The 25,529-nt window shown below is 36.4% G+C and overlaps 1 protein-coding gene across 1 annotated transcript in view; it reads left to right on the top strand.

The window, feature by feature from the left end:
- Positions 1-25,529, top strand: part of NDUFAF2 (NADH:ubiquinone oxidoreductase complex assembly factor 2) — a 169,774-nt gene that overhangs the window by 80,624 nt on the left and 63,621 nt on the right. The window contains exon 2 of the mRNA XM_037062891.1: positions 18,020-18,109. Within this exon, the coding sequence (XP_036918786.1) occupies positions 18,020-18,109 (90 nt within the window). The remainder of the gene's footprint in view (positions 1-18,019; positions 18,110-25,529) is intronic.

Here is a 25,529-nt window from a genome sequence, read left to right as displayed (position 1 = left end):
TAAATTCAACACATTTTTCATAGGAACTGTTATAATGGTAGTTTAATTTCCAGAATAATTTTAAAATCTCTTTTAATCCACAATTCCCCTGAATTGCTGCACATTAGGAAAAACACATTGGTTAGCAATGGAATAAAAAAAGATGCAATAACTCTATAGGTTAGTGTAGGGGAGATGAAGGAGAAAAAAGATTATGTGTGTGTATATATTTTATATACACGCACATATATATGTATACATATGAAAAATATTTTTTCAAGTGGGTTTAATAAAATGCAGAAGGAAAGAATTGTCCAAATGATATATTGTTCTTTAAGGCAAGGAAGCAGATGCTATTTTTGGGTTATTGCAATCCCTTTGCTATCCAATAGGTGGTGCTATTGCCACACAATAGTTAGGTTGCTTACTGGTGCTGAGGGAAGGGGAGGATGTGGGAAACAAGCGAAGGGCTTTTAAACTGGGTTATTAAAAGGAGGGGTGGGAGTCAGTGGGAACCTGATTATATGTTGGTGATGTTGACACATCAGGTTTGTAGCATAGGAGGTGAAATTTTCTAGTTCATTTTCTTAAATTTCCATGTGAAATTAGATATAATTCAAAGCACATCTTTTCATGTCCATAACATTTTCTTTGAGCTTTAGTTTATTCAATTATAAAAATGAAGATTATCGTGGGAATTAAACATGAAAATAGAAAGTGTCTAATGAGTACCATACATATAGTTGTTGCTTATGAAATATGAATTTGCTCATCTCTTAAATGAGTCAGTTAACATTGATTAATAAACTATGTTAACATAATTGATACGTTGCTAAATTAGACTAAATTATATGATCTCTGGACCATGGAAGCTTATAAAGAAATAGCAAAAAGTAGGAAAAATGTTCACCATTATCATTTATTACTACGAGTAAAGAATGTTTCAAGTCCAGTTATTTGATTCTTTTGTAGTTAAGTATCCTGATATATGTTACCAGTATGCCCTTGAGTAGAGGCAGTCCTCACTTTCATGTGTGTGGCGATTCTGGAGACATCCATCTTCAAGTAATATTATCATCTTACAGATCTTTACTGTTTGTGACTGTAGTCTTTCCCTTTTTCACGTCAGTGGAAAATAAGGAATGCATAGGTAGAAGAAGCAGGGAGAACTGTCTTTATTGCAATCTTGACAAGCAAAATGGGACCAACCTTCCCCTTTCATGCTCCCACAGCCTTACTTTTGGTGAAATTACAATTTATTAGTTAGCATGTCTTTATACCAGTGAACTAGAATAGAGAACAAAGGTAAAATTTATGTCATCCAGTTTAATTAGTTATTAGCCAAGGTAAAGTTTTGTTGTGAAGAAAGTTTAAGTTATTGACTAAAATAATGGGATGCTATCAATAAATTGCTCTTGCTAGAATTTTCTTTCCTATCTTTTACTGCTTGTGGTTGGCTTCGGGCTACTTCAATCTCTTCCCCTTTGTGAGAGCCTCTAGGTCTAGTGAAGGCATGCTTTCTTGAAGACCTGTGAACCGAAGATTTGTTTTCCGTCTCTGCTACTCAGACGTCTTTGTATTGTCCTAAGGACTTCTTGCTCCATAGTGAGAGAATGATTTCTCACTGAACTCATCCTGTCTATAAACACTAGAAGCAGAGCCTTAAGTCAGGCTCCTGCTTTAAATCATAGCTCCACATTTGAGGTAGACCTATGTCTCCGTGGGGCATGGAACTGCATACCTCAGGAGTCACAATATTCTTGGTTAACTATGTGAAAGATACAAGTTATGGAAACAAGCAAAGTGTATGATGGGCTTTCTGCTGTTCACAAGATCTTGGTTTTCTTTGAGAAACAGTGTATGTTTGTGGATGAAATGGTTTTCATGGGGCTCATTAGAGCTCTGGGAGTGTGAGGAGGTCGCCTCCAGGGAAAGGGAGGGGAGAAAAGGTGATGGGTACTCTGGACTCTCCTGTCTCAAAGAGGGAATCTCTGTTTGGGACAGTTTCATAATTTCAACCTCTATTGAAGTTATTTTGAAAGAAAAGACTTTCAATATTATTGACACCTCAACCTCTTACCAACTTAGCCCAGTTTTTATGCTCAGGAATCTGGTCTGTAAATACTCGTTCCTATTAAGTTGATGAATACCACATTTCACTAGATGATTATGTGGTCTCTTTCTATATCAGAAAAGATTTCTATTTATTATGATAAGTAGTACTTGATGTAACTAAATTAGGTAGATTGATAAAGAGTGATAAAAACTTGACTTTTTTATTTTATCATCTTTGATAAATTATCAAGTATTACTTGATTTCTATGAAACTATTTAGATCTAGAAGTCAGTCAAATAATTAACTGTATCTTCTACATTTCAAATCTGAAAATAAAGCTTGGGGTAGTCCCAAGCTTTATAAGTGGCATAATTTTATAATTCTCTAAATTCTAGTAATATTTGCCACTGTTTTAAATTAATTTCTTCAGTTTCTCTCTTTACTTCTCTATTGACAGCCCCAGTGTTCAGGTTAGACTCTCAAAGTGAAAATCAACTAATTATATTGGTTTATACCACACTATGAGTGTATGCTAATTTTGATAGTAGAAAAATATTATTCCTTTTTATATTAAGGGTATACCAGATTGGATTTTGCTTGCTTTAGTTAGCAAATATGGCCATAAAATGAAGATTTTTCAGTGTTATAAATAGCCTCATTATAAAAATCTTACTTTATTTTTATTTATTGATTTTTAGAGAGAGAGAGAGAGAGAGGACAAAGGAAAGTGAGAGGGAGAAACATCAAATGATGTTCTACTTATTTACACACTCATTGGTTGATTCTTGGATGTTCCCTGACTGGGGATGGAAGCAGCAACCTTGGTGTATCCAGATGATGCTCTGACCAACGAGCTACCCAGCCAGGGTGTAAAGCATTCTTTTAAAACCTGAAATTTTCATATGGTATATCTTAGGGCCTATTTAACTTGGCTAACAAGAATTTAGCCCTGGCTGGTGTAGCTCAGTGGATTGAGCACGGGCCTGTGAACCAGAGGATCGCGGTTCAATTCCGTCAGGGCACATGCCTGGGTTGCAGGCCAGTTCCCAGCAGGGGACTCACAAGAGGCAACCATACATTGATGTTTCTCTCCTTCTCTCCTTCCCTTCCCTTCTAAAGATAAATAAATAAAAATTATAAAAAAAGAATTTAATCTCCCCTTTTTGCCTATCATTTTTATGTATATTTAAGACATTTTAACTCATCCTTTGTGATTCAGGTGTAGTCATAGTAGAATCACTTAATGTTAGTTTCATGTGTTATTTTGTCAAATGCTAAAACTCTCAATTATTAATGTACTTTATACATTGGAGATAATTTAGCTTCATAAAAAGTTATACAATGTATCTGACTTTTAAATTGGAGTAAAAGTGTATGTTTATTGTTTTAAAATATTGTAGAATGTATTAGATGGATAAAGTAATTTTAAATACTGATTTTCTATACAGAATCAAAACCTTAAATAGCTGCTACCCATTCAGTTTGTCAGAGCAAACACATTATTACATGGGCTAAATAGTCATGAATCCATTGTTTGAGTTTTCCCTTTCAATGGTTACCTTCTTTGGGGATCGGGGGGTGTATGTAATTACCACTACACACAGTCCAAGGATCAAGTTCTTTGTTGTTTGGAAAATAAATCATTTTTATATGTCATTCAAGTGTTTTTCTTCTTTATTTTAAAAAATGTAACTATTTTCAATGTTTGATGTTCACAGTAATGGAAAGGAAGTAAATGAACTAAAATACTAGACATTTCTAAGAATCATGTGTTTGATTTGGGAATACAATCAGAAAACTTATTTAACTTTTGATTATAAACCTTCTTAGACTAATGCAAAAGACTTTAATATATATTTGTTGATTGAATAACATTTTTAGAACAAATTTTTTGTTTCTGTATAATATTACTATGGAAGTTTAAAAATAAATAGTATATAAGAGTTTATTGTGCATGTGGAAAGCACAGGCACAAATTTGCAATAGGTTCATCTTTTTTTCTTAAAGTGTGATATTTTTCATATGTACTTGCAGGCTTAAATTTTATAAATTTTATTTATAGCTCTTAAGAAGTTAATGAAATTAGTTTAAAAAAACAAATTTGGTATGCTATAAACTTGCCACAAAATGTTTACACTAATATAGGAAATAGGTCCCTTGGAATTTTTCTTCTGTCTTTCAGAATGTAGTTTAAGACTCTCAGCTTTTGAGTCCTACAAGGCAAAACCATTAATTTAAGGCATTTCATAATAACCAAGCATTTTGATATAATTTTGCATTTTCTAAGATGAAAGAAACTGAGATCCCTTATGGGAGACCTGTAAGGATTGGGAAGCTAATAAGATTTTAGATAATCCATTGAACTAGTTGGCAGTTTTAAAAATTCTGAAAGCTTATCTAGAAGTCCTCTTTAATTGCTTTAAAAAAGGAAGCACTACCTGCTGAGACCTGCTGAGATAGTCTTCTGTGCTCACATAAATAATAAATATATGTAGAATATGTCAAATTACAGAATCATCACATTTTAAAGAAGAAATGCTTCATTTGATCACTATGGGAAAATAATAGCTTATGATCATTCTGAATAAAATGTTAGTTTTTAATTGGATATGTATAATAATATCATATGCAAACTATTTTAAAATCTTAAATGGAAAATGCTTATTTTGGGGAATCAGAAAAACACTTAGGTTTAAATGCTAGCTACTTTAATTAGCGATATGCATTTGGGTAAGCTCATCACCCTATGCCTCTTTTTCCTCACCAGTTAAAGATTGTTTTAAAGATAAGAGGTAATATATTGAAGGCACCTAAACATTGTCTGGTACATGGCAAGCTCTTGATAAATAGATGCTACATCTGGTAACTTCAGTCAAATTATGTGAAAACTCTTATGTGAAAATGGCTTTCGGTATAAGAATTATTATTTTTGTAGTCTTAATTGATTTATTTTTAAATTTACAATGTTTCTGAATAGCAAGGTTTAAAGTCCTCAAATCTATTATATGTAGTGTGGTTCTTTGCTTTCAGTAGCTCTCACTTTCATATATTATGCATTGACACTTCGAAACCTCCTTTTAGATGCAAAATTCAGTCTTTTATACATCACCAGACAAACTGATTTAGAACTATCAGCTGGTTACACTAATTGCTGCCACTGGGTACAGAACCAGATATCAGTCAGACAGAAACTGTCTTACGTTGACCACACTGCCCACTTCACCATTCTCTAAACCAGGGCCTCCTGTCAGGCATCAAAGGCCAGAATATTGCTTATTTACAAGGCAATAGCTATTTCAGAGATGTGTCACCCTACTTAGTCCAACTTGTCTTTCCACTGCAAAATCACCCCCAATTTCGTTCGTCTCTTCTCATAGAACACCACAAGTGGGAAATATTGGTTGGGAAGTAGGCAGCTTGTTGGAAATCCTCACCAGGGGTTTTAGGGGGTCAAAAGCAATATAGGCCTCACCTTTGATTTGGTACAGGTAAAAGAAAATCCCTCCTCCACTGTGATGTCTTGTGAGTTCCTTTTTTAAAAAATACATTTTATAATTATGCTATTAGGGTTGTCTTAATTTCCCCCTTTCCCCCCCTCCACCCAGTACTCCCCATTTCCTCTAGCAATTCCTACCCTCCTTAGTTCATGTCCATGGTCCATGCATACAAGTTCTTTGGCTATCCATTTCTATACTGTTCTTAACATCCCCCTGTCTCTTCTGTACTTACTGATTTGTACATCTTACTTCCTGGATCTTTTCCCCCATTCTCCTCCTTCCCCCTCCCAACTGGTAACCCTCTAAATGATCTCCATATTTGTGAATCTGTTTCTGTTCTGCTTGTTTGCTTAGTTTGTTTCTTAGACTTAAATTTAAATGTTGGTAGTTGTGAATTTATTGCCATTTTAATGTTCATGGTTTTGATTTTGTCTTTTTTATTATATTTTATTGATTATGTTATTACAGTTTTCCCAATTTTTCCCCTTTGCCCCCCTTCACTCAGCACCTCCCCACTCCCTCAGGCAATCCCCACACCATTGTTCATATCCATTGGTCTTGTGTATATGTTTTTTGGCTGCCCCATTTCCTATACTGTACTTACATTCCCATGGCTATTCTGTAACTACCTATCTGTGCTTCTTAATCCCCTCACCTCTACATCAGTAAATCCTTTAACATTTCATATAATCATGGCCTAGTCATGATGAACTCCTTTAGTTTTACCTTGCCTGGGAAGCACTTTTATCTCTCTTTTAATTTTAAATGGTAGCTTTGCTGGATAGAGTAATCTAGACCGTAGGCCCTTGCTTTTCATCACTTCAAATTCTTCTTGCCAGTCCCTTCTATCCTGCAAAGTTTCTTTTGAGAAATCAGCTGACAGTTTTCTGGAAACTCCTTTGTAGGTAACTATCTTCTTTCCTCTTGCTGCTTTTAAGATTCTTTATCTTTAACCTTTGGCATTTTGATTATAATGTGTCTTCAGGTGGTCCTCTTTGCATCCATCTTGTTTGGGACTCTCTGTACTTCCTGGACTTGTATGTCTATTTCCTTCACCAAATTAGAGAAGTTTTCTTTCATTATTTTTCAAATAGGTTTTCAATTTCTTGCTTTTTCTCTTCTCCTTCAGCACCCCTATGATTCAAATGTTGGTACCTTTGAAGTTGTCCCAGAGGCCCCTTACCCTATCCTCATCTTTTTGGATTATTTTTCCTTTTGTTGTTTTGAATGAATGGTTTTTTTTCTTCCTATGTTCCAAGTCATTGATTTGATTCTTGGCTTCATCTACTCAACTGTTGATTGTCTGTAAATTTTTCTTTATTTCACTTAGTGTAACCTTCATTTCTGCCTGGGTCTTTTTTATGCTTTTGAAGTACCCAGTGAATTTCTTGAGCATACTAATAACCTGTGTTTTGAAAGGTTGCTAATTCCATTTTATTTAGTTATTTTCTATAGTTTTTGCTCTGTTCTTTGATTTGGGCCACATTTTTTTATCTGCTTGGCAACCTCCCTGTGTTTGTTTCTGTGTATTAGGTAGAGCTGCTTTGACTTCCCGTGTTAGCAGCATGGCCTATTGTAGAAAAGCACACTCATAAGTTGGATGAGGCAGAGCCTTAGGTAATTGCCTGGGTGAACCTGTGTGAACCAGGTTGATGGAGTTTCAGATACAAAGCTACAGACCAACCTCTATGTGGCTCTGTGTGGGAGAGGTCTCAGCAAAGGGACAGTGACCACTGCTTGGCCACTGGAGTTTTGTCTGGGAGAAATCTGTTCCCTGGCACTTGCCCTGATGCCAGACACTTCAGTAATTCCATATATGCCATTGGTACCCTTCCAGCTGCTGCCCTGGTGCTAGACCCCAGAGGGAGTGTTTCTGCACAAGTCGTAAGACAGTTTCGGGCCCTTTCAGAGGAGGAGCCTGAGAATCTCAGTTTCTTCCAGTGCCCCAACACCTACTGGATTTTACAGCCAGAAGTTATGGGGACTTATCTTTTTGCCACTGGAACAGGGCTGGGTGGTCTGGTGTGGGACTGGGATCCCTCACTTCTGAGGTATCTCTTCCAATTTTTATCCATCACATGGGGGTGTGGGACCACCCATTCCATGTCTCTTCTCCACATCTCCACCCCTCCTATACTCCTAGATGAGTGTGACTTCTTTAATTCCTTGGTTGTTGGACTTCCATTCAGCTCGATTTTCTGACAGTTCTGCATGATAATTGTTTTATAATTTAGTTGTAGTTTTTGCTGTGGTTGTATGAGGAGGCAAGCATGTTTACCTATGCCTCCATCTAGACTGGAAGTCCTTTTTTTGATTTTGGAAGCTCCAAAATTTAAAGATTAAAGCTGCCTAAATATCTTCCCTTACTGCATGGATGGATTAGGGAAGGAGCAGTGGCCCAGGGGAAGGAGAGATGCCTAAGCCTGTTATCTTATTCTTCAGGCCATTGCTATCACCTGCCTCAAACTGGCACCTGTCAAGGGTCTTAATCATCTAAAGGGCCACCAAGACCCTAGGAAGGCAGCATGTTGGTAACAAATTAGAATTTTATAATTCCTTCCCCAACCATCCTTTTGATATGTAAGTCTTGTTCAGTTTTCATATGTGTAAGAATACCTTGTATGCAGAGGGAAGGGAAATTATTAAATAAATAATTCATATTATTAATTATTTATTGTTGAACAAACAGAAAAATGGTTAAAGGACATGAATAAATAATTTATAGAAGAAGTACAAATGATCTTATAGTGAAATGATGCCAACCTCATTTACGAAAACTAAAATTATAGCAAGGTACCATTTTTAACCAACATATGGCAAGATCAGAGGGTAGGGACATGGGGAATGTGTGCTTTCACCGCTCTTTGTGGGAGCTAAGCTGGTGCAGCCTTTATCAGGGTAATTTGGAAATAGCTATCAAAAGTACAGATGTACATTCCATCTGACCTAGGAAGTCTACTTCTGGGATTTAGCTCATGTGTATATGTGTACTTACAACACATGAACAGACATATAAGATTATTCATTGCTGCATTGTTTGTAATAGTAAAAGATTGGGAGCAACCTAAATATTCATCAAATAGGAACTGGTTTTTAAAATTATGATATACCCATTCTACACTATTCAATGTTTGTTAAAAATTATGATGCAGATCTTTTTATACTCGTGTAAACATCTCCAAAGTAGGTTGTTAGGGGAGAAAAAAAGCAAGATGGAAAACAGTATGATTGATGTCTTAGTCTGCTTGGGCTGCTATAACAAACTTCTGTACACTAGGTGGCTTAGGCAACAGATACTTATTTCTTACAGTTCTGAAAGCTGGGAAGTCCAAGATCATGGTGCTGGCAGGTGTGATGTGAGGATCCGCTTCTTGGTTTGTAGAGGGCTCTCTTTTTTTGTCCTCACATGATGGAGAGCAGAGAGCTCTCTAGGATCTTTTATAAGAGCACCAATTCCATTCATGAGAACCCCGCTCTTATGACTTAATCACCTTTCAAAGGGGGCCTACTCCTAATACCATCATACTGGGAGTTAGGATCCCAATATGTGAATGTGCTTGCTGTGGGAAGGGGGAGACAGGAGGGGGCACACGAACATTGAATCCCTAACGTTTGGTATGCTACCATTTATGTCTCCATAGAATTCCTACAGACATATTTGCTTGTACATCTATAAGCTGTCCCTAGGAAATTACTTCAGAAACTGGCCATCATGTTTGCTTCCAGGGAAGATAACTGAATGACCAAGAGACAGAAATGGGAAGGAGACTTTTACAATTGAGCTGATACAACCTATTCAAAAAATAAATGAACTTTATATGCTTGAAGGAAATATTGCAAGACCATAAAATCTACATTCTACAAATGTAGATTTGTACAAATTTAGAATCTACCTTCTAAAAATGGTGCTCAAAATATCACAAACTCTTTGTTCTTTGGTCAGTTCCTTGCTTCTCAGAAAGACATACTCTGATTATTCTCTTGCAGAGACTTGATCCGATAGTAGACAATATTTGGGCTTTCTCTTTTCAGCAGTGGTGCTTGGGGTTTTTAATGAACCCCTTTTCTCTGGAAAGTAACTGTCTGTTTGCTTAAGGGGAATTCCTTAAAGCATTTTCCCCTTGCCATTTTCCTCTTTCCACTTCACCTTTCTTCCTGAAAAGAAAAAAGAGAAAGGGCTATAAGACTTTTTCCCAGTCTTTCAAAAGAGAGAATTCCTTTGGTGACCAAGATATGAAATAAATCACTGTACTTTACCTCTTTCTCTCCTGATCATGAAATACTGCCATAGTTTGTAAAATTTACTTTGCACAACATACCTGATATTTACCCTGTAATTGGCATAAAATTTCCCTTAGTATGTATTTTTTAACTTGCTTTATTGTCTATTCTTAAAGAGACAAGCCTTTTTTTACTTTTTGCATTTGAAACACAACTAAAAGAAATGTACACACTTATACAAGAGTTTTCTTCTTCCTTGTAATATTAGAACATGTTTGGAAACTGAATACTTATTAATTTTTTAAGATATGAAATTAAGTGAGAAATTTTATATTGTCTACATAGTGGAAAGGGACAAGTGTTTAGCTTTAATCTTATAAATATGTATGTATAAGCATTTGTGTATTTATAATCTATATCTTGACAAAAGACTGAAAGGAAATACAATAAAGTGTTATCCTGATTTTTTGGGGTGGCGATATTATGGATGAATTCTGTTTTCTTCTTTTACTTTTTTGTGTGTATTTTTCAGACTTTCTTCAGTGAATGTTTACTGAAAGTTAAATTACTGTCAGGATTGTTACATTAAATTATTTAAAATGTGTTTTCTATATTCTGAAAATACCCTAGTGAAAGGCAGTGGGTTTTTTTCTTTTTTGGTGAGAAACAGTTGATTTTTGATCTTCTGGGAAATGACAGCTCCTTTTTTTTTTTAGCTTGGCTCTTCTATTTTACTAACTGAAATGTGATATGTTTATAGATACAACACTTATAGATGTCTTAATGTTTGGCAACATAGCTTCATGGCTAAGTGTCTGTGGTTGGGAATCAGAAGACCTGTGTTCAAATCCAGATTCCTGTTGTCTTGTGTGTGACTGGAAGTAAATTTCTTAAGTTCTCTTAAGCTTCAGACTCTATAAAAAGGAGTAATAATAATGTCAGAGCATTGTGAAGTTTAAATAAAACTACCCGTATAAAGTGAAACTTAGTCCAACGTCTGGCTTATGGTAAAAGTGTAGTACAGTTTAGCTTTTTTCCCTCTTTGCCCACTCCTGGAATTCCAGGACCTCTGCTGTCTTCTTTCAAACTTAACTTTACATAACATAGGATTTTATCAAAATGAAGGTTAAACGTAATCAAAGCAAGACTTTGATATTTATGAAACTCAGCCATTTCCATCCATAGGAATTTCTTACTGCTGTGTTGGTTGCTATATCCTGCATCACTATGTGTTGCTGGGCTTGTGTCTCTATGGGCCAGTGTGGTTTCCAAAGTGTGGTCTGCTTGACAACTTCATGGGCTGCAAAGACAGCCTCTTACGTTTTAAAGATATATCTATTTTATGTGTGTTTGAACACAAAATACAACTAGTATATCAGTCAGTGATTCTGTGAATATTTTTTAGGGTAAGGTAAAAGTGACTGTTGAAGGAAAAAGCAAGCCAATTTAAAGAAAAATGGTAAGGAAAGAATACAATGTGACAGAGATTGCAAAGCTGCTACTTGAGTGGCTGAAGTTTAGGACTCTCTGCTTTAGATCTTCCTTCCCATATCACCGTCAGGGTTTGCATACTCTCTCCCAGAAACCCGATAAAACAGATGAAATCTGTTACGTAAGCCTGTCATCTACCCAGTACCCAGGATCGCTCCTCCTGGGTTCCATATTTTTCTAAACAAAAGAAGAGGAAATCTGCTATCCTCTTAGAATTAGCCCAATGGCAGCTAGCTTTAAATTTTTTAAGTTTGGGAAATAATATTGTTACTTATACTATAGTCTTTATGGATCATTATGATCTACCAGAATTCAGACTTTTATTTTGACTGCTTAAGTAAGTCTAAAATTGTTTAATATTAAGTTAGACAATTATTCATTGTTTTACTTAACACATGAGAAATTCAATAATTTACCACTGTCAATTGTTCTTTATTGTACTAGGAGTTATTAAACCTATACATACACTATTTAAATAATTTTGTCATTAAGTTAATTTTTTAAATGATCTTTAATTTTTAATTACAGTAGACATATGAGTCTATTAGATTCATGTGTACACCTCAGTGATTAGACATTATATAACTTACTATAGCAGTCATTCTGATAATTCTCGTATTAATATGACACCACAAATATTTATTAGAATATTATTTACTATATTCCCCATGCTGTACTTTACATTCCCATGACTATTCTATTACTACCAATTTGTACTTCTTAATTTTGCAGTGTTTTCATCCAACCTCCCAACCTTCCTTGGATCTGGTAACCATCAAAACGTTCTCTGTATCTCTGAGTCCATTTATGTTCTGCTTGTTTATTACTTTTAGCTTCAATTCTTGATAGTTATGTATTTATTGCAGTTTTACCCTTTATATTTTTACCTTCCTCTTCTCCTCCCCCTCCCCCCCTTAACATTTCTTGTAATGCTGGTTTGGTAGTGATAAATTCCTTTAGCTTTTTTTTTTTCATCTGGGAAACTCTTTCTCTGTCCCTCAGTTGTAAATGTGGTACTTGCATCACAAGCTATGCATACAAAGCTATGTGGTGCATAGCTTTGCAGGGTAGAGTAATCTTGATTGTAGATACTTGCTTTTTATCACTTGGAGTATTTTTTGCCAATCCCTTCAGGCCTGCAAAGTTTCTGTTGAGAAATCAGCTGACAGTCTTGTGGGAGCTCCCTTGTAGGTAACCAACTGCTTTTGTCTTGCAGCTTTTAAGATTCTCTCTTTGTCTTTAACTTTTAGCCTTTTAATTATGATGGGTCTTGATGTGGGCCTCTTTGGGTTCATCTTGTTTGGTTTTCAATTTCTTGCTCTCTGTCTTTTTCCAGGACCCCCCTGATGAGAATTTTGGTAGGCTTGAAGTTGTCCCAGAGGATTATTAAACTATCTTCATTCTTTTGGGTTCTTTTTCTTTTTTCCTGTTCTGATTGGGTGGTTTTTGCTTTCTTACATTCCAAACCACTAATTTGATTCTCAGCTTCATCTGCTCTACTGTTGTTTCCCTGTAAGTTATTCTTCACTTCAGTTAGTATATCCTTCATTTCTGACTAGTTTTTTTTTATACTGTTGAGGTTCTCACTAAGTTCATTGACCATCCTTATAACCAGTGTTTTGAACTCTGCATCTAGTAGATTGCTTGTCCCTATTTTGTTTAGTTATTTTTCTAGAGTTTTCTGTTCTTTCACTTGGGACATGTTTATCTTATTTTGGCCACTTCCCTGTGTTTGTTTCTAACCTTTAAATGGAACTGTTTCATCTTCTGGGCTTGGTTGACTGGCCTAACATAGTAGGTATCCTCTAGGGTCAAGTGGCATAGCCTCCCCTATCACACAAGCTGGGTACTCTAGGTCACCCCAACTATGTATAACTACACCCTTCTATTGTAATTGAGCCTTGATACTGTTGACATGTCAATGGGAGGGAATTATCCCCAGGCCAGTCAGCTGTGGAGGATCAGCAGTCAAAGACCCATCCCATGGAGCAGGACTTACTTTAGCAAGGTCTGGTGCCCGCTGAGTCTTTCCCTTGAGTATGTCACTTGTGAAGGTGGTTGGGTGGTGCTTTGATGTAGTTTGAAGTTGTCCACTGGGTGCACTGGGTCTGGGGCCTCTCACGAGGTGCAGACCAAGATCAGCCACACCTGTTTTCTGCCCGGGGCTACCCCACAAAAACTACAGAGCAATCTTCAGATGGCTACTATTTGTGCAGGGCTTAGAGGTGCCCAGGAGATGCCAACCTGTGATGCAAGTGCTAAACCTGTGATGCAGGTGCTCAACCTGTGCTGAGCCTAGGGCCTCTTACAGGTATGTGTGGGGTATGCTGAGGCCAGGTGCTACTTGTTTGAAAAATTTTAGGGAAATCTGAAGTATGAGACAAGACCAGCTATTCATATGGAAAAGTTACTGGAAACAGCTTGTGTGGGCCCCCAAGTTGCTGAGTCAGGGTCAGGGAATGCCTAGGGCAGGGGTGAACAGTTATACTCAGGTCGATGGAGACTCGTATGGCACCTACCTGCTGATTCTGTGGGAGAAGGACTCAGAAAAGGAAAATGGCCTCTGCCAGTACTTCTGTCTGGGAGAAAGCTACTTCTCTGGCTCTCCCCCTGATGTCAGACATTCCTATTCCTCCCCATGTTCCTGGTACCTTTTGACCTGCTTCCCCAGTGCTGAAACTCAGAGGGAGTAAGTCTGAGTAAGTTCATTTGTGGGCCCTGTAAGAGGAACTGCTTGAGACTGCAGACGTCCTCCATTTCATTCAGCTACCGTCCCCTCAGGTTTTTACAGTCTGAAGTTATGAGGAGTTCTCTTCCTGGGGAGTTTTCTTCACTGGAGTGCTGGGCAGGGGGGCCTGGTGTAGGGCTGGCACCCCTCGCTAGCAAGGGGGCCCTCCACAGCCAAGATATCCCTCCCAATTTTTACCTACTGCACAAGGGTGTGGGACTAGCCTGTTCTTTGTCTCCCACTCTCCTACTAGTTTCAATGTGGCTTCTTTACATCTTTTGTTGTAGGACTTCCATTCAGCTAGATTTTAGGCTGTTCTGAAATGCTGATTGTTTTGTAGTTTAGTTGTATTTTTGATGTGGTTGTGGAAAGATGCAAGTACCACCTTTACCTATGCCACCCTCTTGACTGGTCTTAAGTTAATTTTTAAATGTAAATTAGATCCTAAAATTTTGACATTTGAGCAGGTACTTAGATTTGCTCAATTTATTAGGTGGAAATTTTCTTGCTGTGATCAGTAGAACTGTCTTTACAACTGTTAGCGTGAGTACATGTGCAGTTTGTGCATAATTATTTATTCAGTAGGAGGCATAAATTTCATTACCAATTCATAAAAATTGTACAAGTAGGATTTGTTCCAAAGAATGGAGTAATTTTAAGACAATTTGGGTTTTTTGGAGGAAAAATCTTGTATCTAATTACAAAGAGTTTATTTTTTAAACTAATGGCTCTGTTTTACATTTCTAAAGATGTGTACATTATTTTTTATACATCCTTGATGTCATCTATTTGTAAACAACGGTGTTTTTTCAGTGATTATCAAGGAATTGGTTAAAGACAAGAGCTTACATGATCGATTACTAGTCTTTTGGTGTTCATACAAATAATAAGGCCAAATTGAAACTGGACTTATATTCAGACTCTTAAATAAAAGGAGGATGATTTTAGGGAGAGAAATTGTGTTTCAATGGAAGTTACAATGTCCAGTTGTCACCCACAAATGGATTGAATTCTAGTTTTGTTCCAAGCTAATGTTTCATTTCTTTCTTTCATCCTTTGACTTGTTGAGAACTACTGGTGCAGCATCAGCCACACAGAATTTACTCACTTCTCTGCCTCTCCCTTTTGGAGATTTTAAGTTCAATATCTGGTCTTTGTTTTCCTGGCTGATTCCCTTCCTAGAACCTATAGCAGCCTTTTTCTTTATTCTTGTTTTTAGGCCACGTCTCCTCAAATATCTTATATCCTGCAAAAGATCATCCATGCTTGGGAGATTAAATGGCCTCTGGCCACAGCTCTCACTTTTGGGCTGTCCAGTTCCACCCTCTTCTCCTTAATGACTCATACCTGGACCCATAGGCAAGGACAGCTGTATATCCCTAACCCACCTGAAGTAGTTACATAAGAAGAGACCTTTGTCCCTACCCGACCCCCCCCCCAAACCAGAACTGGGCTAGGTCATTAAGAATGAATCTATATGTCATAGCAGCACAATTCACGATAGCCAAGAGTTGGAAGCAACCTAGATGCCCATAGGTCAATGACTGGATCAAAAAACGATGGTACATTTATACAATGGAATTCTATGCTGCAGAAAGGAAGAAGGAACTACTACCCTTTGCAACATCATGGATGGAACTGGAAAGCATTATGGAACTGGAAAGCGAAATAAGCCAGGCAGTGAAAGACAAATACCACATGATATCACTGTTAACAGGGATCTAAACAAACAAAACAAACAAGCAAGCAAAATATGACCAATGACACTCAAATACGGAACAGGCTGACAGGGTCCAGAGGGGAGAGGGGAGAGAATCATAGGGGAAAAGGGGATGGACTCACATGAACAAGTATAAAGGACACATGGACAATAACTAAGGGTGGGGGGCGGAAATGGGAGGGAGGCGGGGAGCATGGGGCGGGGGGCAGGCAGGGTTGGGAATATAAGACAGAAAGCTGTACTTGAACAGGAATTAAATTAAAAAATTATTTAAAAAAATGAAAAGGGGAAAAAAGAATGAATCTATATGATGCAAGTGTATTGTCATTATTCACTGTGATTTTACTTGTTTGAGGGACAAACAGACATGATTGAACTGCTTCAAATCAGTACAGATGGTATCTTCACAGTGCCAATTTTGGTCCTAAGCTCTAGCAAAAATAAAATATAATCTATTTTCATGCTAAAAAGGTATATATATATATATAGTATCAGTATTTTTGTCTTTTTTGTGTAATGTTTTATTGTTTTCTAGATTTTATTTATTTATCTTTAGAGGAGAAAGGAAGGAGAGAGAGAGAGAGAGAGAGAGAAATATCAATGTATGGTTGCCTCTGGTGTGTCTCCTGCTGGGAACTGGCCCGCAACCCAGGCATGTGCACTGACTGGGAATCGAACCGCGATCGTGTGGTTCGCAGGCCCGCGCTCAATCCACTGAGCTATGCCAGCCAGGGCCAGTATTTTTTGTCTTTCAGTTTGCTTTAGGAAATACTAGATTTAATTGAAACGAGACAAAGAATCTTGAACTCTTGGTTTGAATAAAAAATTCAGCATTTAAAAAAAAGAGTAAATCTATTTAAAACTAGAGGGGGGAATAAAGGATAAAGTCAGCCCCATTTGCTATTGGGCTCCATTTGCCAAGCAGACCTATGACCTCATTAAACAGGACGGCCATTTGACTCTTCTGAGCTTGTGTCCCCAGCACTGGAAATTACTGGAAAGCAAGAACAGAACTAACTGCTCCTTATAGCCACAGGCAGAAGATAACATTGGAACAAACTGCACCCTCCTGTTATAACACTCCAATGGTCCAGGCTCCACACAACAGCACCCTCCTACCCTTTTAAAATCTAATTATGATCTGATAAAAGTTCAAAGCCCTCACCCCTCAATGCTGGTGTACCTCTCCACACCATGCCCTCTTCTTTCTTGGGCAGTAGATAAACTTTATTCTCTCCCGAAGGAAAAAAAAAAGAAAAAGGAATGTGTTTTGAAATCACAAGTTTGACAAACCTACTTTGAAGGATATAATCAAGACTTTTTGAAAACAGAAGAAATTACTAAATAGTTTTATGCCTTTCCTATGAACTTAAACACTAATCAACTTTTTATTATTGAAAAATATAATCAATAGACATTCTCAACCAACCCCTGCCTCTCTCCAACTTTCTCTTTACTGCCTCTCTGCTTTTATGTTTTGCACATTGCCACCACCCTATTCCAGATGTTGATCTCACCTAAGCCCCATATCCAAAACTCACCAGTTTTTGTCCCTCTTTATTTAGAGGGATAAAGAGAGATAGTTACTCAGATGGGCCACAGAATTCAACCTATGACTCGATTATCTTAGTTTGCCAGTGTACTATGGGGACAGGGTGGTGGCAGAGTCTTGTGGTTGATTACAGACTTAGTAGGGGCCATAAATATCTATCCCTTTCAGCAGTAACAACTCGTGTGTGTGTGTGTGTGTGTGTGTGTGTGTGTGTGTACTTGCAGACTTGAGGGAGTGGAACACTGGTTATTAGTAAGGAAAACTTTTTTTGTCAGCTATTAGTGCTCTACAGATTGATTGGCTGCTTTTTTTCTGTACATGGAATCTAGATTTATTTCACTAAAATTAAGGTAGGAAATTACATTTTTTTGCGGTCATGTAGAAATTGCCTAATTCTAAATGGAATCTATTATTTTTCCTGTTAATTCTTTTACCATATGAAAAGGTGTACAGTATCCAAAGAGAAAACCTTACTTGTAACTACTGTGTCATGAGTTCATATAAAAATGTAATAATCACCCTGGCTGCTGTGGCTTACTGGATTCTGTTGAACCAAAAGGTTGCTGGTTCAATTGCTAGTTGAACCAAAGGGTTTCTGGTTCAATTGCCAGTCACATGCTTGGGTTAGGGGCCAGGTCCCCAGTGTGGGGTCATGTGAGGCAACCACACATTGATGTTTCTCTCCCTGTATTACTCCTTCTCTTCCTCTCTCTCTATAAATAAATAATTACATTAAAAAATATTTAAAAATGTAATAACCACTTTTATCTTATAGGACAGACTATTCGAGAGAAAAGAGTTGTAGAAGCCGCAAGTAAAAGAGAAATAGACTATGAAGTAGGGGATATCCCAACAGAATGGGAAGGTAAGTTTCTGCTTTTTGTAGTATCTTCTGGAAGGCAAATTATTTATATACAAATTCAATAAGAGAACATATAATTACATGTTTATTATTTCTGCAAAAAACTTTTAAAATCTGAATTCATGAAACTTTTTTTAAACATTGCATTTTTAAAAAAAATTGTGGATGCCACATTTTAGTAAGAAAACACATGACAGTGAGGGAATGCAGGACATGGTGAGAGTGAGGGAACACAGCTTTGAGTTGGCTAACAAGTCTGCATGGTATTTCCATGCAGACACATTTTTCATTTTCACCAATAATTTTATTGATTTGGATATTTTGAGTGTGTTGGCTATCTCCCACATGGTATAACACCGATCCTTCTTGATTAATGTCTCGATTTGATCACTATCAACTTCAACTGGTCTACCCCATCATGGAGCATCATTGTCTAACAAGAAATCTCCAACAAGAAATTACAAAACTTTGCAAACCACTTTTGACAACATTTGTTGAGTCACAGCACCTTCTCTCTACACTGCATAAATATTTTTTGTGTGTTTCAATTGCATTTTTACCTTTCTTGAGATGATAAGGCATACTATACTGAAAATGTATATTTTCTTCCACCTTCATTAAAACGGCTACATAAAAATTCACCAATATTGACTTTTTTTAATGTACACTGATATTACAGGTGTTACAGTAGAATCGAACAAAATTGTTTGGAATGAAGTTGAAGACAATTAAGCACTAGTAGAACCATCTTACAGAAAAAACAAGTGAACTTTGTGACCAACCCATATCATGAAAAGAACTGTTAAGCATTTAAAAGAACTGGGACTAGGGCAGGCGATGCTCCAAAAATATAAAACTGAAGAGGGCACCCACTGTCATATGCTGGCGATGTACTTGTACAAGTGCACTCAGTACCCACATGAATTTGGGAAAGTAACTCATACTTCTGTCTTGCTTTTCTCTTTATAAATTGTGGATAATACTTTCTGTAGATACCATTTGAAGGATTTGTTCAACTTACCATGACCCTGTTAGCTGACCCTTTATGTAGACAAGTATGGACACTTGATCCCTATCAAACATTGAAGTTAAGGCAAAAGATCAGAGAGATAAAACTGTAGGAGCTGTCTCTCAGTATGGCCAGAACAGTAACATTTGAACTTGATAGTTTGTGGGTGACTATCTTTAATCTACTATCTAAGCTTTGTTGCAGAAAAAGCTGATCTACTTAGAAGACAAGAGAAATCCATCTTCCCAGAGAAGTAAATAGCAAGATGCCAAATACTTCCTAGGTTTTCATCATCTTTCCAGTTCCCAGTTTCATTTCTTTCTGAATGAAGTTCAACAGCACGTCTGCCTTTGAGCTCTAAGAACCACTCCATAGCCTTGTTATAAATTTTCCCATATTCTTTACCTGTTCTTAGTTTAGTACCTGGCACAATGGGAGGCACATAGTAAGTGCTTATGTAAGTATATATTGACTACATGAAATCTAGCTTAAGCTAGCGTTTGTCATTTACAACTAGAAGAACCTTAAGTAAAATACCAAAACCTATCTTAAGTGTCACTTAACACTTTTCAAGTGTTTACCTATATACCTGGTATTATGACACTGCTTTTATAATCATTATATAGTTCAATCATTGTAACAGTCCCATGGGGTAGATGCCTGTAATTATGCCCATTTAATAGATAGGGAGTCTAAGGTCTGGGATAATTATCTGAGTTGCCTCGGTCCTACAGCTACGCACTGTAAGCAGGAGACTAGTTGCTTCCTGGCCAGTATAACCTGACAGCTCTAGGCATTGTTACTTTCATGCAGCATATGAGTGTAAGTATTTCCTTGGAGATATCTTTCTCCATTTCTTTTTATTAGCTATGAAAATACTAGAACTATGAGAAAAGAACATAAAAATGGGTAGATACCAGAGAATTTTTGAAGAAATACAGAATATAAACTGGCAACTTCTAGGAGGAGTAAATTGAGCTTTCTTATTTTTATCAGACTTTTCCAGTGTTGTAAGCTACATTTGTAATTCTCAAGTAATGTTTGTGCCTTCTTAAAATGAGCCTATTTTATCATGTTCCCCAATAATAGAACAAAATTAAAATGTTTATAGAAATAAGTTATAAATAAACAAATAGGTAATGACTCATTTTTTAGCTTTTAAGACTTTCAGAGAATTAGAATGAAGTTCTAATGCTTCTTACGGCTCTGTCCTAATCCAGTAAGCATAACTGTCCCATAGGGCATACCCTAAAAAGATACGTATTAACCAAACACTGACACTAGAATTAGTTTTGTAGTGTTACACATCGATTAAATGTGAAAAATAAGAACTTTATACCATGAAAAAGTATACACAAATTCACAAAATACTATATATAGGAAGGGAAGAGAAAAATATCTTTTATGGTAAATAGCATCAATACCAAATGAATCTAAAGTACTTTTAGTTCCACATGGATAGTATATTTGTCAATTATTAGTAGCAAAGTACAGGTACCCACAAGCTGCATATCCTACCACAATATGTGTTAGACAGTGTGCCCTTTTTCTTAATTTATTTAGTGACTAATGCTGTGTTGAGCACCTCTGCATTCATGGACTTTCCATTCTGGAGTGGGAAAGAAAAAGGCAATAAATCAGACAAATAACTATATAGATGTTAAAGAAAATAAAGCATAGAAAGGAAATAGTGTTGGAGAAGATTTTGCAATTTTAAGAAGTATAAGGAAATAACCTTGCTAAGAGGAGGACTTTTGAATAAATACAAAAGAAGGAGCTATCCATGCAGATAAGTAGCAGAGGAGCATTACTAGAGAGCAAGTGCAAAAGCCCTGAGGCAGCAGCATGCTCATGTGTTTTAAGGAACAGCAAGAGAGCCCAAGTGACTAGAATAGTGCCAGAGGGAAAGTAAAAATAAGGTTAGAAAAGAAACAGGATGCCTAACCATGTAGGGTCTTATAGGCCAGTTTGAAAAGAATAGTCATATGCTCTGAGTTATAATTCACAGGATGACTGTGGCTGCTGCATTGCAAAGAGACTGAGACAAAACATGGAGACAGAAGGCTCTTGTGATAATTCAGGCAAAGGATAATTGTGATCTGCACCCAAGTAACAGTGGGCATGGAAAGAAGCAGTTGCGTCTGGATCTATTGTAAAAGTAGAGCTGATGGCATTTGCTGAGAGATTGGATGTACGATATGAAAGAAGTCAGTGATGACTCTTAAGACTTGGGGATGTAACCTGGAAAATGGAGTTGCTATTGACTAAGAGAGGCAAGACTGTGGGAGGAGAAAATTTGTCAGGGGGAGATGGAATAAATTTTGGAAATATTAAGTTCAAGATTCCTATTACATTAGTACATCCAAGTAGAGATAGTGAGTTGTATATAAGCCAAGAATTTAGTGAAAAAGTTTAGGTTGCAGGTAATATTTGGGAGTTGATAGCAAATAAATGACAAGTAAAGCCAGAAGACTGGATGAGATTACAAAGGGAATGAGTGTAAATAGAAAATGAGAAGTTGAAAGACTGACCCTCCTAGGTACTTCAAGTTTTAGAGACAGGACAAAAAAGGAACAGCCAGAAAAGTAGGAGAAAACAAGAACAGTGTTAGTGCTAGAAGCCAAATGTTAAGGAGGGAAAGTGATCAACCATGTCAACTGAGAACTGAGAATTAACTCTTCACTTTAAAAACAGGAAAGTCAAGGATCCTGACAAAAATAGTTCCATAAAATATTAGAAACAAAAAGAGAATTTGAAGAGAATGAGTGTAGACAATGCATATGAGTTAGTTTATCTGGAAAAGAAAGGAGAATATTGAGGCAGTACCTGGAGAGGAAAGTGGAGTCAAAAGAGTAATCTTTTGTTTTGTTTTGTTGTAAAGACAGAAGTAACTGAATTTTGTAATAGTGATGGAAAAGATCAATTCAGAAAGGAACTATTAACGATGCAGGAAAGAGAAAGGTCTGGAGAAGGCAAGGCCAAACAGGATCTAGTATATATGCAGAATATTTGGCCTTTGACAAGAGCATGGAAAGTTCATCTGTAGTGATAGCAGAGAAGTAGAGTGTATGGACATAGAGGAAGGTAGATAGGTGGTAGTGAGAACTTGCATACATTCCGTTTTGATTCCTCCAAATCAAACAGGCAGGTTAAATAACATCCTAAGTGCAAACAGCAGCCACAGTCAACATTTGAATCCAAACTGTCTCCAAAGTTTTTACTATTAATATTATAATATTGCCTACCTCATTAATAAACTGACTAATTCATAAATATCCTTCAAGTTTTAGAGTAGACATTGATTCCTATGGAAATGTTTTCTGACTCCCATCTCTCACCCTCTGGTGCTAATTGGGATATTCCTTTTTCTTATTTGTTTTTTCTTTCACTTTATGTTTCCCTCAAGCATAACACTTAACATTGTAAAATATTCCCTGTGTACTTATCTACCTCCTCTCCCTGGACTTAAAGATTGTTTAAGGATAGGGTCTTTACCCTGTTGTCATCATAGTCTCAGGGCCTACCTCAATAATTAACATAAAATAAGTACATGTCCTATCAGTATTTGTTCAGTGAATGCACTTTAAATTGAAAGCAGATAAGGAAGAGACATTTTGGAGACTTTGTTGACTTGCTGGAAATAGTACATTCTCTCCCGCTCTTTCTCCCTCTCTTCTTCTCTCTCTAAAAATAAATGAATGAGATCAGTTTTAAAAAAACAGAAGTAGATGGAGTTTTATGGTTTCAGATCTTAACATTAAGTCTGTAACTCATTTTGAATTTACTTTTGTATATGATGTAAGAGAGGTCTAGTTTCCTTTTTTTTCTTTGAATGTGTCTGTCCAGTTTTCCCAACACCACTGTTGAAGAGACTGTCATTACTCTAATGTGTACTTTTACCTCCTTTGTGGTCATAGATTAATTGACCATATAACTAAGAATTTGTTTCTTAGCCATGTGTCTGTTTTTATGCCAGTACTGTACTGTTTTAATTATTACAGCTTTGTAATATATTTTGAGATAATGGAGTATGATACTTCTAATTTTATTCTTCTTTCTCAAGATTGCTTAGCTTACTCAAAAGTCTTTTATAGTTCCATATAAATTTTAGGGTTGTTTTAGTTATGAGAAGAATGTCATTGGTATTTTGATAGGAATTTTATTGAATGTGTAGATTGTTTCGGATACTATGGTAATTTTAACAATAATAATTCTTTCTGCCCATAGGCATGGTATACCCTTTCATTTATTTGTGTCCTACTCAATTTCTTTCTTCAGTGTTTCATAGTTTTCAGAGTAGAGGTCTTTCACCTCCTTGATTAAGTTTATTCCCAGGTATTTTATTCTTTTTTATGTAATTGTTAATAGGATTGTTTTCTTTATTTTTCCTCCTGATTGCTCATTATTACTGTATAGGAACATGACAGATTTCTATATGTTAATTTTGTATCCTGCTACTTTACTGAATTCTTTTATTCTATTAATATTTGATAGATTCTGTAGGACTTTCTGTATGTAGTATCATGCCATCTGCAAAGAATGACAGATTTACATCATCCTTTCCTATTTGGACACTTTTTATTTCTTTTTCTTGTCTGATTGCTATGGCTAGGGCTATGCATCTCTATGTTCATTGCAGGATTATCTACAATAGCCAAGATATGGAAGAAACCTAGGTGTCCATCAATAGATGAACGGATAAAGAAGATGTGAACCCTGGCTGGTGTGGCTCAGTGGATTGAGCACTGGCCTGTAAACCAGAGGGTCACTGGTTCTATTCCCAGTCAGAGCACATGCCTGGGTTGTGGGCCAGGTCCCCAGTGTGGGGTCATGTGAGAGGCAACCACACATTGATGTTTCTCTCCCTCTTTTTCTCCCTCCCTTCCCCTCTTCTAAAAATATATAAATAAAATCTTTTTAAAAAGATATGATACATACACACTGGAATATTACACAGAAATAAAAACAAATGAAATCTTGCCATTCATGACAACATAGATGGATCTACAGGGTATTATGCTAAGTGAAATAAATCAAGCAGAGAATGACAAATACCATGTGGTTTTACTTATATATGTAACCAAAAACAAAACAGATTTATATAAATAGACCAAACAGGGTGGTAACCATAAGGGAAGAGGTGGGGGATGGGTGGAAAGGGAAGGGGAATATAGTCAATAATATTGTGATAAGTTTACACATGACAGATGATTACTAGAATTAGCAGGATGATTATATTGCAGGGTATAAAAATGTTGAATCACTATGTGGTACACCTGAAGATAATAAAACCTAATTAAGATTGTATATCAATTATACTCAAATAAAAATAATTTAAAAAATTTTAAAAATAAAGAATTTAAGTAAAAAATTTAAAAACCCCAAACATTGAATTACATCTTTTAAGAAAGAGAAATACATGACAGAGCGTACCACAGCAGATGGTTCCAAATATACAGAATACTCAGATAAAGGTTCAGTTGTGAGAGACAGAATAGTACTAGCTATTGAACAGTCTACAAAGTTTCAGAAACTTTTTTAAGTTTAATCCATAGCATGAGGTCTTCTTCTTATACAGAACTTCTCAAAAGCTGTATCTATAATTCAGATACCATTTTATTTTCCAATTTTATTCCTTTTTTGTTGTTTATGCTAAGTTTAAGCTTATTGGCTGCTAGCAATAATAAACATTATTTATGTGAACCCTAAAATACATATAAAATAGACTATAGCAGGAAAATCAGAAAGACCTGGTATTTGGTATTTCTTGTTAAAGGAAATTTAAGCTTTACTAATCAGAAGTACTCATTAAAATGTAAGAATAAAACTTTAGAATAAAATTTGGTAAAAATTACTTCTTAGATATACTATACCATACCTGACTGTCATTAACACAGTTAATAATGAGCAATATCTCAGTATAAAGTGTCATATGTACTTTTAATTGGTGAGCATGTTTTTTTCAGGCCACAGGAATTCCCCACCAAGAACGATCACAGTAAGCTGCTTAAATTAATGGACAGAGCATGATACTGCCCTTGTCCCAGAATCAGAAGACATAGGTTACATTCAAGTCTTTCTGTGGCCACTTACCATTGTGGTCATTTAGAACTAATCAACTTACCTCTCTGTTTTCATCTGTAAAATTAAAAGGCTGGATCCAAGATCCTTAAGGTTCCATCTATCTCTACTGTCCTATGATTATATGACTTTTAGAAATGTTTCTAGTCAACTTATGCTCCACCCAGTATATCTGGACCTACTGTTCAACCAAATTGCTCTGCTGGGAATTACAAAGTTGATGGTGATCTCCTGCATCAGATAATAGGATCAAGATATGTATTAGTTATCTATTGCTGCATAACAAATTACCCGAAAAGTTAGAGGGAGATCAAGAACAGCAAATATGGCCCT

Source organism: Sturnira hondurensis, unplaced genomic scaffold (assembly GCF_014824575.4).
Source record: "Sturnira hondurensis isolate 20B ecotype Veracruz unplaced genomic scaffold, ASM1482457v3 Scaffold0014384, whole genome shotgun sequence".
Lineage (NCBI taxonomy): Eukaryota > Metazoa > Chordata > Mammalia > Chiroptera > Phyllostomidae > Sturnira > Sturnira hondurensis.
Note: the sequence above shows the minus strand (reverse complement) of the source record. Positions and strands in the feature narration are given on the sequence as shown.